General features: G+C 59.9%; 1 protein-coding gene across 1 annotated transcript; it reads right to left on the reverse strand.

Moving 5' to 3' along the window:
• Positions 1-2,090: 2,090 nt before the first annotated feature.
• LHX6 (LIM homeobox 6) lies at positions 2,091-12,159 on the reverse strand. The gene is made up of 9 exons (XM_088525374.1): positions 11,993-12,159; positions 11,571-11,756; positions 11,367-11,488; positions 7,251-7,471; positions 6,308-6,408; positions 6,129-6,224; positions 5,242-5,416; positions 4,530-4,633; positions 2,091-2,784 (listed from the first exon to the last, which is right to left on the reverse strand). The coding sequence occupies exons 1-9, from the start codon at positions 12,050-12,052 to the stop codon at positions 2,764-2,766; spliced, it is 1,086 nt and encodes a 361-aa protein (XP_088381500.1). The 5' UTR covers positions 12,053-12,159; the 3' UTR covers positions 2,091-2,763.
• Between the last annotated feature and the right edge of the window lie 1,862 nt (positions 12,160-14,021).

Below are 14,021 nucleotides of genomic sequence, written 5' to 3' on the forward strand. Positions count from 1 at the left end.
TTTCTTACATTCTTGGTACAGTGGAGTATTTTCCATACGTATAATTAGCGCTAAAACAGCACAAGCTGAATTGCTTCCAGTTTTTGTGAACAATTTGGGCTTCATCTAAACAGAGCCTGATTTCTGAATTAGCAAAGCTGCTCCTGGCTACTTGCTGGGGAAACTGCCCTCGAGCCCGGTTTGTGCAGCACAACTGGCTGTGTGGTTAGTGGTGATCCCTCTCCCATTGCACAGGTTTGGTCAGAACATCGACTTTACCTCAGCCCTGCGCTTTGCGCTCTGGTTCTGCCAGTGGTATCGCTTACAAAAAAACCTTTGATATACAGTACATTTCACAAGTGTGATTTTTTGCCTTTTTTTTTGTTTTTTTTTTTGATCATTAACTAAGTTGCTATTTAGCAGATAGGTACTTAATAGTCTCCCTTTCGTTGCACTGCTGAGCCGGAACACAAACGCATCAGACCATTCTCTCCGTCAGCAGAACAGCTGTGGGAATCTCAAGCAGCGCGGGGTGCCGGTCACGTTACAGCCTGGGAAACCTCCCCGAACGGCTCCCCGTTAGTTCAGAGCACTAATCCCACACCTGGGCAATCGCTGGAACACGCAAGGAGGAGAAAGTTGGGCCCTGGTGACCCTGCCAACCACCTTCGCCTTCTCCGCGCTATTTCAAGCGGACACAACCACTACGACAGCCTTGCAACGATCAACACCACGAGCAGCGCTAGCGATAGACGCGGGCCAGGCCTTGTGCTCATTTCTGCAGCCGAGGAGAAAAGTGACCAAACTGGATGCCCCTTTTAACTCATTCCTCCCCAAAGGGACACTCCTGGAGTGTGGGCCCGGGCAGGCCATGGCTGCAGGAGGGTCTTGTCATGGTTTGCACATTGGAAACAATCACTTGCCTGTCAGGAGGTGACAACAATACATCACAGGCCTAATTTCCTCCCTGCTTTGGAGCATCAGTTTAAATTGGAGGATAGACCTGTTAGCTGCTTGGTGCAATTAGCCAGAATACTGGTCTAACTGTCCAAACTGCTACCATCACTACATATATATATATATATATATTCATAATATATTATATATATTATGAATATTAATATTATATATTATGAGGATTTGGCATATATATATATATGTATATGTATTCAGCTACTTCTCAGATGGAGAGTAGCACCTGGGCCGAGCCCAGCTCTCCCTGTGGCCGCCTGCACTTGCCGTGGCCAGCGTGCCCAGCCTGTGGCCACCTGCACTTGCCGTGGCCGGGGTGCCCAGCCTGCTGGGGAAGGGCTTCCCCTGCCTGGGCACCACCCGGCTACAGCAGCGGGACGGCCGCCCGCTCGAGAACCATCCAGGATCCCCAGAGGGAATCACACACGCATCCACAGTCTGAATGAAAAACAAGTTCTGTAACCGCCGCGGCCCCGTGCCCTGCTCCCCGGCGCGCTGCGCTCCCGTCACACACTAAGCAGCTTTGCGCTCTTGGAAATGCCACCTTGCAGACACGGAGCCGCTCGAGACCTACGTGCTTGCGTGGAGAGCGGGTTTGTTACAGAGCTAATCTTGGCTTGGTGCAAGCTGAGCAGGGCTGGAAAATGCTACTTGTTTACTTTTTGTTATTACCATCAATGAAGGATAATTTCAGAGCTTTTTTCCTGAACTGGGGCCCGAGTGCCGAGTACTTCCTTCGCCTGCACCGCCTGCTCCCCCGAGAGCTGCACGTGTTGCTGGAGTCCCTGCTGCAGGCTCCGTGCTGGAGCAAAGCATTTCCTCGCGCCTACGGACCAGCCTCCCCGGGGATGCCCCAGGCCCGGCCACTGCATGGCAAAGGGGTCTGCGTAGGTGCATCCTGCAACCACCCAGTTGTAATCCAATACAAATCCAAAGAAATAAAGTAGCTTGTTAGTAAGATATAAAAAAAAAATGAGGATTTGGCAAATGGCTGTGAGACAGAGATATATTCAGTGCTCTGAGAACGAGTTGACAATCAAAACTGAGTGCTTAGCCTGGCTCTGCCACCAATGCCCAGTGTCCCCTTCAGTTTAGGGCATCTCAGTTTCCCCTCTTATAAAATGGAGGAGGAGGGAAACCCTAAAATTTACTTACCTTGCAGAGTGAGCAAAGGACATGTGGTTCTAAAGCACTTTGAGGAGGAAACTGCCTATTTCCAGCGGGCTTCATGGTTTCCACTTAGTGGAGTCACAGCTCCAGTGCATTTGGCTCAGGAAGTTCTGTATCTGTGTTAAGCTGCTAAGCCAAAGAGCCCATTTCGTATTTCACCCATGCGAGCGTAAGGAAGGAGGGATGTCCTGGAACCAGCAGCGCTTCACTGGTGCAAAAGAGAATCAGGCCAAACCGCTTGAATTCCTCCTCTCCTGGCATCGACCGGTGGTCATCGAACCCCCCTGGGCCTCGGCATTTTGTCCATATTCCCATGACTTCGGAAGCAAGATTGTAAGCACAGTAGAGTCACTAATTTCGACTGTGTTTGGCATTGCCTTGGAGAGACTCACTGTCATTCTACAAGTCCACAAGAAACAAGTGAAAAATGTAACTGTGCACTCAAAACACACATACACAGAGTGTCGCTGGAGAAATAATAGTGGCTGTTGGATGCTGGTCAATGGAAACAACTGAGAATGATGGATTTGAGTTTCTCCTGCATGACGGATCACAGTTGCCTTGGACTGGACACTGCATGTCAACGACTGAGGGGCAGTAGTGCTGGTAGCGTCATGGACAGATGAGGAAGAGTTCACGCAGTCAGTACTGAAAGAGGATGACCTAGCGGGAAAAAGGTGAATTGAGCGTTAGCTGCTTTAAAAAAGACACGACACGCGACACACGACCCATCGGGTGCTTCTAGGGAAGGGCAAGGAGCCCACGTGCCCGCAGCAGGCTGCCCCGTGGAGCAGGGCCTTCCTGCAGCCACCGCCTGCCTTGAGCCTCCTCAGTCCTGCCCACGACACCCAGCAACGTGAGCTCCAGACACCACACACAGGAGATAGTGAAATATGGTAATATACATCTTAAATTAAGTGAGAGATGCACCAACAGATACTTAGCTGTAAGCTTCTGTTACACCATACAACAGTTTGCAAGCAGTAGTTTTTTGCTCTGTGATATCCTCTACAACAACCACCAAGAAAGATTAAGACTGTTATCAGTCAAGTGTCCTTAATCTGTGCTCTGCTTTGGTATCCGTCACGCTTCCCTCAAACCCTGGGTCAACCTGGCTGCTCCCTGGGCGCGTTACCTGCCCTCGCCTTCAGTGGCTGCTATGGGCCGGATGCCCCCGGGCAAACATGGTACTCGCCTGCACGTGCTCCTCTCCATGCAGCGGGAGACGGCAACTCATCATTTACACATTTTTTTTTCCTCAGGATTTTAATTATCATTGTTTGAAAAAAAATTGAGATGCGGAAAAAGATACAGCTTCAGGAATTCCAATTTGTTTTGGGGGCAGCTGCATGTCCTGCGAACCTAGTCCTGCAACATTTGCAAGACAGCAGTCACATTTCAGTCACGGAAACTAATTGCTGCAATAAAGTTTCTTTGACTTACAGAATCAGGACTAAGGCCACAGTGTGAGGTTTTTTTTTTTTTTTTAATCTTGACTTTTTACTTTGTAGATATCATGATGAAATGGTAGCATTTAAACTGAGAAAGTAACTTTGCCTGTTCTTATCAAAACAGAGTTCAATAATCTAGAGTTGCTGCACTGCTTAAAGAGAGATCTGAAAAAAGAAAGCTGATAACTTCTAAATGTAAGGATGAAAGCTAAAACCAAAAAGAATTGCCAAATTTTCCTTTTTTTTTTTTCTCCAAAAAAAAAAAGCCACTTGAACTCGATTGCTAAATAATGTCTTCTGAGCCTAAGCATGTATATGCAGTTTCAGAAGTCTTTCCCAGAAATGAATTGTATGTTAGAATGGACAAATACTGAGTGTTCAAACAAAACATATTGACATGCAGCAGTGTTTCCTAGCCAGGCATTGTGAAATAACATTTCTACTGAAGATCTTGTAACAAGCAGTTGTTATTTTTTAAGCAATACTGGAATCCCCAAGAAATGTGTCTTTCATGTTAACTCATGGAAAACTGGATAGTCAGCACACGGCTGTGGTCCTCCCTGCTCAGCTATGAACAGCCGCTTGGCTCTGGTGCAGAGAGTGGAGCAGAAGGAAGCTCATGGCCACACGGGAAGCTCATGGCCATGCAGAAAGGGAAGATGAGGAGGATAAAGAAGAGCTCAGGCAGGAGGACAGCAAAATATATCAAGGAATCCAAGCAGAGCATCACAGCACCTCCCGCCAACGAGGAGCATTTAGTGGAGAACAAACAGGTGACATTTTTATCAGCAGCAGTACATCACTTAGGGCCACCGAAATAAAGAAAACGCAGACTGAAAGCTGCCGAGATCACCACGAAGCAGTGACGTGGTCGCAAGGAGGCAGCCGCCGTCGCACGGTACAAGAAAATCTACAGCTGAGGCTTGAGCCCGAAGCCCGACCGGCGGCTGCAATTACCTTCTCCCCCCTGTTGGAGAGCGGCCCCTCCATGTCGGCCTTGAGGTGCACGGGCGGCGCGCTGTAGGGCAGCCTGCAGTGCACTTGCCCGCACTGTACCTGACCTGCGGGCGACAAGAGGCTTCAGCCCCGCTGTGCCCAGCCGGGCTGCCAGGCCGGGAGCACACGGGACACGAGGGAGAGGGGGAGCTTCAACAGGGGCAGAGGGCCATGGGGCTGAGGGGGGAGCCTCCTCGTCCCAAAGGCTCCAGCCTGGCAGCCAGCAGGGACCAAAGCCACCCCCGCTTGGCCCCGACTCAAGGAATTATTAGAAAAAGCAACTTGGGTCTAGTAAGGAGGAAGGAGAGCACCTGGGCCAAGCTAAACGAGGCAGTTGATGCCCATTCTCCTTGACAAAGGGGAAGGTGAGGAGAGGTAACGGCCCATAACGAGACCCAAGCGGTGGCTTCCCTAGGGATCCTAAGGCAGGCGCTGGGAAACCCCCTCACCCCTTCCCAGCTGGCTGCTGCTTTTCTTACTGGGGACATCCCAGGCAATGGGCCCTTCAAAAACCCCCAAAGGGCAAGGTGAAAAACTTCACCCCTGAGGAGGAGGAAGGCAGGCCCCACAGCGCTGAGAGCACCCGGAGACACCCCCATCATCCTGCCACCCCCAGGCCCCTCCGTCCCCAAGCCCCGTGCGCTGTGGCCACCCTCCCTCCGGCCCCGCTTACTTTCTATGTAGCCGTGCAGGGTCACCATCCTGGCCCTCTCCGGGCTGCTGAATGGGGAATAGTGGATGTCATCGGGGAGCGAGGAGGGGATGCGGGACGGCGGCGCGCCCGAGGGCGGCACCGTGTGCTGCGGTGTGTGTTTTTTATGGCGTGCTCGGCAGTTTTGAAACCAAACCTGAAACACCGAGAGAAACGGCTGCTACCTGGGTAAAGAGATCACGCACCAGGGCTCTGAGACGACGCCGTGTTCAAAGCATTTGCAAAAGGGAATCACGTATTTCCCTGCTCATCCACGACCACACAGAGCTCCATCCGGGTTCTCCATCACAGCGGTAACGTGCGCAGAAGGGACTTGGGCAGGTCTTACATGGGCTGTACCCCCAAGCCCAGCTAGCCCAGGACCTGGCCCCGACCAGCAGGAGAAACACGTGAATAGAGATGGGATGAGACCAAGGGACTTAAAACCAAGGAAAAGCTCAAACCAGGAGAAACTGTAATTTAAGGGAAGATAATACTGATGTCATGTTAACCAGTGATGTTTTAAGCCATTAAAAATTATGCCAGCACAACATGAAAGCAGAGAAGTGAGGTACCAGGTCATAACACACAGAGCTATTTCGGCCAACTGGCAACAGCCTTCCCACCAAATCTCACCCTTTTAATTGGAGAATAGTTGGGGATTCCACCTCAGATTTAAAACATGCATAAAGCTCAGTTGTTCTTTTTTTGCTATTTTCTCTCATATGTCTTCATTTCTGAAGATAGCTGGGAGCGGCCGTGTAGCAGGACGGGGAAGGGAGGACTACTGACAACCCGGGGCCAAAGCCGGGGTGTCCCCAGGTCCCCAGGGCTGGCACGTGCGTGGGGGCGCTTGCACCCGCGCTCACCTGGATGACCCTGCGGCTGAGCCCCGTCATGTCCGCGAGCTTCTGCAGCGTCTGCGCGTCGGGGTTGTTGTCCTGAGCGAACTGAGCCTGCATGACCTGGCGGCAGAGGAGGGCGGTGAGGCCGCGGCGGGCGCAGGGGACGCGCGCGGCCGCCGCCACCGCCCCGCCGGCCCCGCTACCTGCAGCTGCTCGGCCGTGAAGGAGGTGCGGGCCCTCTTGGCGGGCTTGGGCTGGCTGTCCTGCTCCGAGGGCACGGCCCCCTCCAGCGTGAGCCCGTTGCCTGCGGGAGAGACGCGGTGACGGCGGCGGCCGTGCCCGCCCCGCGGGCGCTGCGGCGGCGAGGGCGGCGCGCTGCAAACCCCAGCGCCGCTCCTGCCCCAGCACCGTGGCGGGGCCGGCCCGGAGGTGGCCAGGGCAGCCCCACGGAGCAGGAGCTGGGCCGGGGCAGAGGGATTTTGGGTGGCGGCGGCGCCGCAGCAGCCTCACACCCGGCACGGGGGCTGCAGAGAAGCATCGCGGGCTCCGGGTGGGAGCTCCCGGCCTTGACCGCAGCTCAGGGGGTTTCTCTGCAGCTTGACTCGTTCCCCCGGGTGATGGATGGGGCTCCAGCTTCAGCAAGGGCTGTTTATTTTTCTTGCGTGTAAAACGTCACGTGCCAGAGAAATTGCTGGGGAATTGGGATGGGGGAGAAGCGCGTGGCCCCCAGCTCCGCAGCCAGCGCTGCCCTGGGGGCCCAGGAGCCTCCTGCGACTCTTTGGGCACCGGCTGCCTCGCGCCTCCCCAGCAGCGCCCGGCTCCTTCCCTCTGCCGGCTGCTAATCCCCAACCGCGGCCTCGGCGGGGGCAGCCGCCTGCCCGGACATCCCGGGGGAGAGACCCGACCCCCTTCTGGGCAGCAGCGTGTGCTGCTGGGGTTTTCACTCTGAAGCCTAATGACAGCCGTTGGGTGTCAACGCTCTGATGACATCAAGCACTGGCACCTCAGGCTGCCGCGGGCAGCACACGCTGCCCACGACTGCCCAGCACAGCGAGTGCCGGGGGAAGGCGCTTCTGTGTCACCCGCGCAGGCCTGTCCCCACGTGGGGGCCGTTCCCCACACACCGGCACCTCCGCGGCCCCGTACCGTTTTCCGCCGCTCGCTTGAGGTTCTCGATCATGGTGTCGTAGTGGATGCGGCACAGCACCTTCTCCTCCACGAGGCCGAACTCCTCGCCCGTGGAGAGCTGCCGCTTGCAGGAGAAGCAGGCGAAGCAGGCGAGGTGGTAGGCGTTGCCGCGCGCCCGGCGCACCCAGTCGCTGGCGTAGATCTGCCGGCCGCAGCGGGCGCACTTGGTACCGAAGCGGCTGCGGGAAGAGAGGGGAGTCGGGATGAGAGGGGACCCGGCCTGGGAACAGGGCTGGAGCTGGGTCCCGTGGGACAGGATGCAGCATGGAGCAGGGTCGTGCACTGCGTGGGATGGGGGTGCACCCTGCAGCAGGGTTGTGCACTGCACGGGACAGGATGCACCATGCACCAGGGTCATGCCCTGCACGGGATGGGATGCACCATGCAGCAGGGTCGTGCCCTGCACGGGATGGGATGCACCATGCAGCAGGGTTGTGCACAACAGAACAGGGTCCTGCACACCAGCAGCCCAGGACCAAGGTGGGCAGGAGAGCGCTGAGGTCCTGTGGCAAAGGGAATCACTCTCCAAATTCACAGGCTTGTAATTTTTATAACTACCAACTTGACACTGGGCTGAAAATATTGTTCGAGCAGCTTTTTCCTAATTCCAATAAATCAAATCCTGTGTTTTCTGGCCGAGCGCATGGAGGTGGACGCCGTTGCTCCCAAGCATGGAGAGCTCAGCCCTGGCACTTGTGCTAAAAGGTGGCTCAGCACAACGAAAAAGCATTGAAGCCCCAGCCGTCCCCGGTGCCTTTTCTGCAGCTTCCGAGAAAATCTGAATTCCAAGCCTGTGGCGAGCACACAGGCCCGGCTGCCTCCCCCTGCGCACACGCCTGCACCGCGATGTTTTTTTAGTACTAGCTTTTAAGATAAATAAATTAAATGGCGTCTAAGCCGCAGTGGCAGCGTGGGGCATGGGAGTGCAGCACCACAGGGCTGTGCGGAAGCGCCGCGGCCGCTGCCATTGCTGGCTGCAAAAGAGGTCCGGAGGAAGACAAGGTTGGTTCGACAAGCAGTGACCCAGAAAGAAAAAAAAAAAAAAAAACAAACCCTCAGTGTTAGAGAACATTTCTGTGCTGAAATTACACAGAGACCCCGCTCCGAGCCCTCGCTAATTCACTTCAGATGGGAACGCCGCAAGCCAACGCGCGCCAGGCACTTCGTGCGCGGGGGCTCATTAGAACAGCAGCGGCGGCCGCGGCGAGCAGGCGGCTTCGAGCAGCGCGGACAGCCCTTGTCCCCCGGCCGGCGCGAGCGGAAGGGCCGGCACGTGGGAACAGCAGCCGCGACGGTGCCGGAGCCGGAGCCGGGCTCCCCTGCCCCACGGAACAGGGAACAGCGGCTGCGCTGCACGGGAGCCAGCGGCGGGCGATGCCGAGGGATGGAGCGCTCCCTTCCCGGCCCCGTGAGCGCATCTCCCCTTGGCCAGCGCAGCCCCAGCCTGGGAACACTTGTCCAGAGTGAAATGCCGTGAGCAAGGCGGGCTCACGCGCGGGAATCACGGGGAGGATGGAGGTGCTGCCCTGCCGGGAAGGGAGCCGCTCCCGGCCGGAGCTGCTGCCGCTGCCGGGATGCTGCAGCCCGGGAGCAGTGGGGAGGGAGCCGCCTCCTCCAGCGGTGCCGGCGGCAGCGAGGGGGAACCCTGGAAACACCACCCGCAAACGGACCATCCCGCAGGGAGCCCGGCCCCCACGGCCCGGCCTGGGGCCACCGCGGCTCGCGGCACCGTCTGTGCCCCACCGGGCAGCCCCACAGCCAGCAGTGCCCCACACTCATGGGGACCCTGAGCGGTGCAGGAGGCGGCCCTGGCAAAGCGCCCAGCCTGGCTCCCAACGGGACACGGCGCAGGATGGTGCAGAGCCGCGCGCGGGGCAGCAAGCGGCAGTGACCAGCGCAGCATCGTGCGGGCGGCTCCGCACGCGGCCCCAGGCGCCGTCCCTCCGTGAGCTCTGCAACCCCGGGCACCTCCGCTCGCCAGGATGCGCGGCCGGGAGAGCCGGCGGGGGCTGCGTGTCCTGCTGCCCTTCGGCTGCTGGAGAAAATAAAATAGGAGCTGGGCAGGGGGCCTCTAAAGAGTCGGGAGGTGCCCAGGGCTGCTGCAGGGCTGGGGCCGGGCAGCAGGACTGCAGGAGCCGCCCCTGCCCTGAGGAGCTCCACGGTGCCGCTCCAGAGTGAACGGGGGGGGACAGGGACGCCCAGAGAAAGGGAGAACCGGGGAGAAAGGGGCGCAGAGCGATGGGCACCGTGAAGCTGCTGCCTGACGGGGGGGAACGCACAGTACGGCCGCCCGGGTCCTGCCACCGCCTGAGGCCGCACGCGCTCAGCACACCCAGTGCGCTCAGCGCCGGCTCCGCGCTCCCGGCACAATGTGGGACGAGCCGGGCAGCACCGCGGAGCAGCGCTGAGCGCAGCGCCCTTCCCCGGGTGCCACCGAAGAGCAAAGTCCCCCCACTGAACAGCATTCGTTTCTCTGCAGGAGAGCCCGGAGCGCGTCCCGGCACTGCCCGCTCCAGGCGCCTCCGCTCGGCTTCACGCTGCGGCACCGCTCGCATCGGGCCGGGATCGCTGTGCTACGAGCGATTCCTCCATCCATCTGGCCAGGGACTCCACACACCCAGCGGCAGCACCTTGGCTGGCAGGGGGGTGTCTGAATTTATAGATATTTCTCCCTGGCCCAAATTTGTTCTCTCTGCTTCTCAAAGGCACCTGGAGGCTCTGTTTGCTACTTCTGAGGAGCGCTCAGAGCACTAATATCACCGCAACGGTTATCAGCGATGGACACGCACCACGAGCACACCGAGACGGCCTCGCGCTACCGCACACTGTGCCCAAGCTTCATGCTGGCACCGGGGGCCATTTCGGGGCAGTGTCCCCAAGTTACAGTTTTCCCCAAATAGCCCCCAGGGCAGCGGCGCCCGGCAGCGGGGGGTGGGGAAGGAGCAGCCCCTGCAGCCGGGGCCGCCGGGACGGCAGCAGCGACGGGGGCTCCTGGGGCACCGGCTGCCCCAGCCCCACCACGCACGGGGGGGCAGCAGCCGTCCCCGAGCCCCAGGGGGAAACGAAGCCACCAGTGGCCAAGTGTCCGGCCCCACTACTGGAACGGGCCGGGGGCCCCCGTGGTGCCGGCTGCAGCCCCCGCACCTGCATCCTCACAGAACCGGGATGGCGCCGGGGGAGCTGGCAATAAAACCACCGTGGAAACCTCCAGCCCGTTCCCTTCTTTTTCTCAGATGCGCCACCCCGCTTCAGCACTTTCCTTCAACTCCCCCAAAAACTCTCCTTGGGGACAGGCAGCCCCAGCGCCCGCCAGGGTCGTTCTCATTTCCTGCCTCCACTTCCCTGCTCTTCCCGGGACAAACGCCATCTCCCCGCGGTGTCGGGGGCTTGGGAGCGAGGGCAGCCCCGGCCCAGGGCTCGGGAACCCGCCGGCCCCGGCCTCTCTTTGGGGGCAGTTTCTGCGGTTTGAGGTTTCTATTTGCAAGAGAGGGCAGAGGCGGCGGAGCCGTCCGATCCCGCTGCGCTCTGCAGCGCCTGGGCAGCCGCACACCCTCATCCTGGGTGCCCCGGGCTCTGCCCCACGTCGCGCGCAGTAGCTCCCGCTGCCGCAATTTGTTTCGGCTCTTTGCCACGCTACCACCGACAGCACTCGGGCATTTGCAGTCCCGCATCACGGAAAGGATTTGTTTTCAAGCCCATGCATCACCCCCACCAGCTTGATACCTATTTACTCGCTTTTGAAAAGCCGGGACGACGCTGCCTGACAGTCACTGCGGGGCGGACGCGGCAGCGCACGCAGCCTCCCCGCTGCCCTGCGCTCCAGCCCGGGGCCGCTCGCACGGAGCCAGGGGAGCTGGGCCCCCTCAGCACGGCCGGGTGCCCTGGGGCACCAGGCCCAGCTCCTTTCTCTGTGTCCCCCAGCAGCCGCCTCCATGTCTGTGTCTCCGGAGCTCCCCAAGCCGCCCCGGTGCGGCACCCGAGCACAGCGCGTGCTGAGAGCGGTGAGCGCAGGGTCCCGTGGAGCTGCCCGAGCTGCGCTCCCCGTCCCGGGCTCCGCCGCGGCGCCGGCCCTACCTGAAGTAGTCCATCTTGCAGAAGATCTCCTTGTTCTTGATGTAGCAGCTGTGCTGCTGGCGCAGCGACGTGCGGCACACGGAGCACTCCAGGCAGCGGACGTGCCAGATGAGGTTGTTCACCTGGGGCAGAGAAGGGGCCGGCTGAGACTCGAGCCACCCGGTCCCCCCCCGCCCGGGGCCACCCCCTGCCGCGGCCGCTCACCTTGAGCAGGTACCGGTCGAGGATCTCGAGCCCGCAGCTGGAACACACGTTCTTGCCGGCCGACGGCGTGGACGAGGAGGAGGAGGACGGCGGGGAGCAGACGGACGGCGTGGAGGGCGTGCTGGGCGCCGAGCGGGCCTCCTCCTTGTCCAGGGCGCCGGGCAGCGGCTCCCCGTCGGGCTGCGACTGCGGGGACATCGCGGCGGGGCTGAGACGGGGCCCGGCCGCGCTCGGCGCCGAGGGGCTTCCCGGCCCGGCAGATCCCGGCGCCCCCGAAAGCCCCGGAGAAGCCTCCGCCCCGGCGGCTACTGAAGCTCCCGCGGCCCCGGGCAGCCCCGGCCCTTCCCGGCAGGTCCCAGCCCGACGAGCCCCGCAGCCTCGGCCCGGCGGCTCCCGGCCCCGCAGTCCCCGGCTCCGCTTACCATGGCGCGACCGTGCGGGTCGAGGCAGCGGCTCCCCTTGGGCAGCGGCTCCGGCGGCATCACCTTGCGGGAGAGAGCGGGAGAGGGAGGCTGCGGGCGCCGGGCGAGCCCCGCAGCCCTATATAAACCGCCTCAAAACAATAAATAAGAACTTTCTAGTGGCCATTTAAATCCTTTGCAACAAAAGCTGCGTCTCTTTAATGAAGCAATTTGAATGTGGATTGAATTCTCTCCCTGGCTGCACTTAACCCGGGCCTCTTGAAGTAATCGCTCGGTTCCCATGCGAGCCAAAGCGCTGAAAAAACCCCACAAACTACCTGCAATTAGAAATTGCCGTAAATGCCCGAGATAAGAGGTACCCAGAGTGTCAATTCCGGCTGTCAATCAGGGAATCCATCAGGCCACCCAAAGAATTGCAAATTTGATTTTTTTAATGGTAGTAATTAAAAATCGAAATTCTTCCCCCCTCTCCGCGCGCCGAGCACAAAACGCCCCAGAAAGCGCCGGGATGGAAAATCCTCCCCTCGGGCGCGGGAGGCGGCCCCGGCCCCGACGGCGGCAGCGCTCACCTCGGCCGGGGCGCGCGGGGCCGCCCGCCCTCCCGCTCCGGTGCGCGGGGCGGGCGCGCTCCGAGCCGCGGGCGGCCGCGGCAGGAAGGGCGGGAGCGCGCGGCCCCGCTCCGCGCCGGGGGCGGCCGCGGGCCGGGCAGGAAGCGGCGCCCCCCCCCCCCCCCGCCGCGCCGGGGCCGCCCGCCCCGCCGGGCCCCGCTACCTGCGGCGGCGCCCCCGGGAGGGGGGCGGGGGGCCCCGCTGCGCGCCCCGACGGGGCGCCCGGCCCGGCCCCGCTGCCCGCCCGGTAACCCGAGCGCTCCCCGGCAGCCGCGCGGTAATTGCGGGGCCGTAACGTGAGCCGGCGGGGGCCGCGGATGGATCCTCGCCCTTATCGACTCTGACAGCTAAATTGGGCGGCGGGGGGAGGCAGATGAGGGCCCTGCGAGGAGGAAGCCGAGGCCTTGGGCTCGAGCACGGAGCCCGACCGGCCCCGCGGGGCTGCCAGGGCGCCACGTCCCCGGCCCGGCCTGCGCGGGGACGATGGAGCGGCCGCCGGAGCCCGGACACGCGCCGAGGGACAGCGCGACCCGCCCGGCCGCAGCGACGGCTCCGAACGGGCCCCTCTGCTGCAGAAAGGCACAGAGGGGGCCCCTGCGTCAGAGCCGGGACTGTCGCTGCCTCTGCACGGCAGCCCGGGGCTTTTCAAAGGTATTTTATGGTGGTCGCTACTTAAGCCCCAGTGCTGACACTCCTGCTGAGCAGCACCAGGTGATCCATATTCACCTCTGCCCCGATGCGGTGCTGGAAGCTCCCGGTTTTGCTCCATTAACGGCAGCTGAGGGAGTGCGGAGCCTTCCGAGAGACCACGGCTCTTCGGGGACACGCACAGAGGGCGCGGGGGACAGCAGGGACAGACGTGAGCAGCGACGCGCCGTGGGTCCGGGTCCGTGCAGAGCTGCTAGGGCCAGGGCAGAGCGGGACAGGGCCCCCGCTGCATCCTGAGAGCTGCCAGCAAAGCTGGGCTGGGGCTGAGCCTTTACCAGCCCTCAGTGCCTGCTCCTTACCCTCCCTTTCCTGGAGGAAGAAAATCTATTTTGAACGTTTATTTAGAGCTGTAAGAATTTCAACAAGTCGTATTCAAGTAAAAACAATTATCAAAGTGTTTCTGAAGGGGACACAACCACATAGCAGGCCTGATTTCCTAAATTTCTGTAGGAACAACAGTTTGTAACACTGCAGATACAAATGCCCACAACCACAGGTGTTAGAACGGGTATGAACAACAAAACACAGGCTGTTCACAGAATGTAAATGGGTGTAAGTGGCATTCACAGGGGTACAGACTCCAAGGGATACAAGTTTGCTCTTTAGGCAGGTACCTAAAGAAAATTACAAAACAAATATTCTACAGCGAGAGACCCTTCTTTAATCAGCTCTGGCTTTTAACAGCCCATCCATCACACACAGACACCGCTTGA

Source organism: Tinamus guttatus, unplaced genomic scaffold (genome assembly GCF_059628265.1).
Source record: "Tinamus guttatus ecotype Peru unplaced genomic scaffold, ASM5962826v1 Tinamus_guttatus_pri_ptg000226l, whole genome shotgun sequence".
NCBI classification, from domain to species: domain Eukaryota; kingdom Metazoa; phylum Chordata; class Aves; order Tinamiformes; family Tinamidae; genus Tinamus; species Tinamus guttatus.

Coding starts and splice junctions, on each gene's coding strand:
- LHX6 (XM_088525374.1), bottom strand. CDS start 12,052: ATGCCGCCGGAGCCGCTGCCCAAGGGGAGCCGCTGCCTCGACCCGCAC. Junction 5,417..6,128: donor TCAGCCGCAGGGTCATCCAG/GTGAGCGCGGGT, acceptor TCGGTGTTTCAG/GTTTGGTTTCAAAACTGCCG. Junction 2,785..4,529: donor TCTCCAACAGGGGGGAGAAG/GTAATTGCAGCC, acceptor TTTTCCCGCTAG/GTCATCCTCTTTCAGTACTG.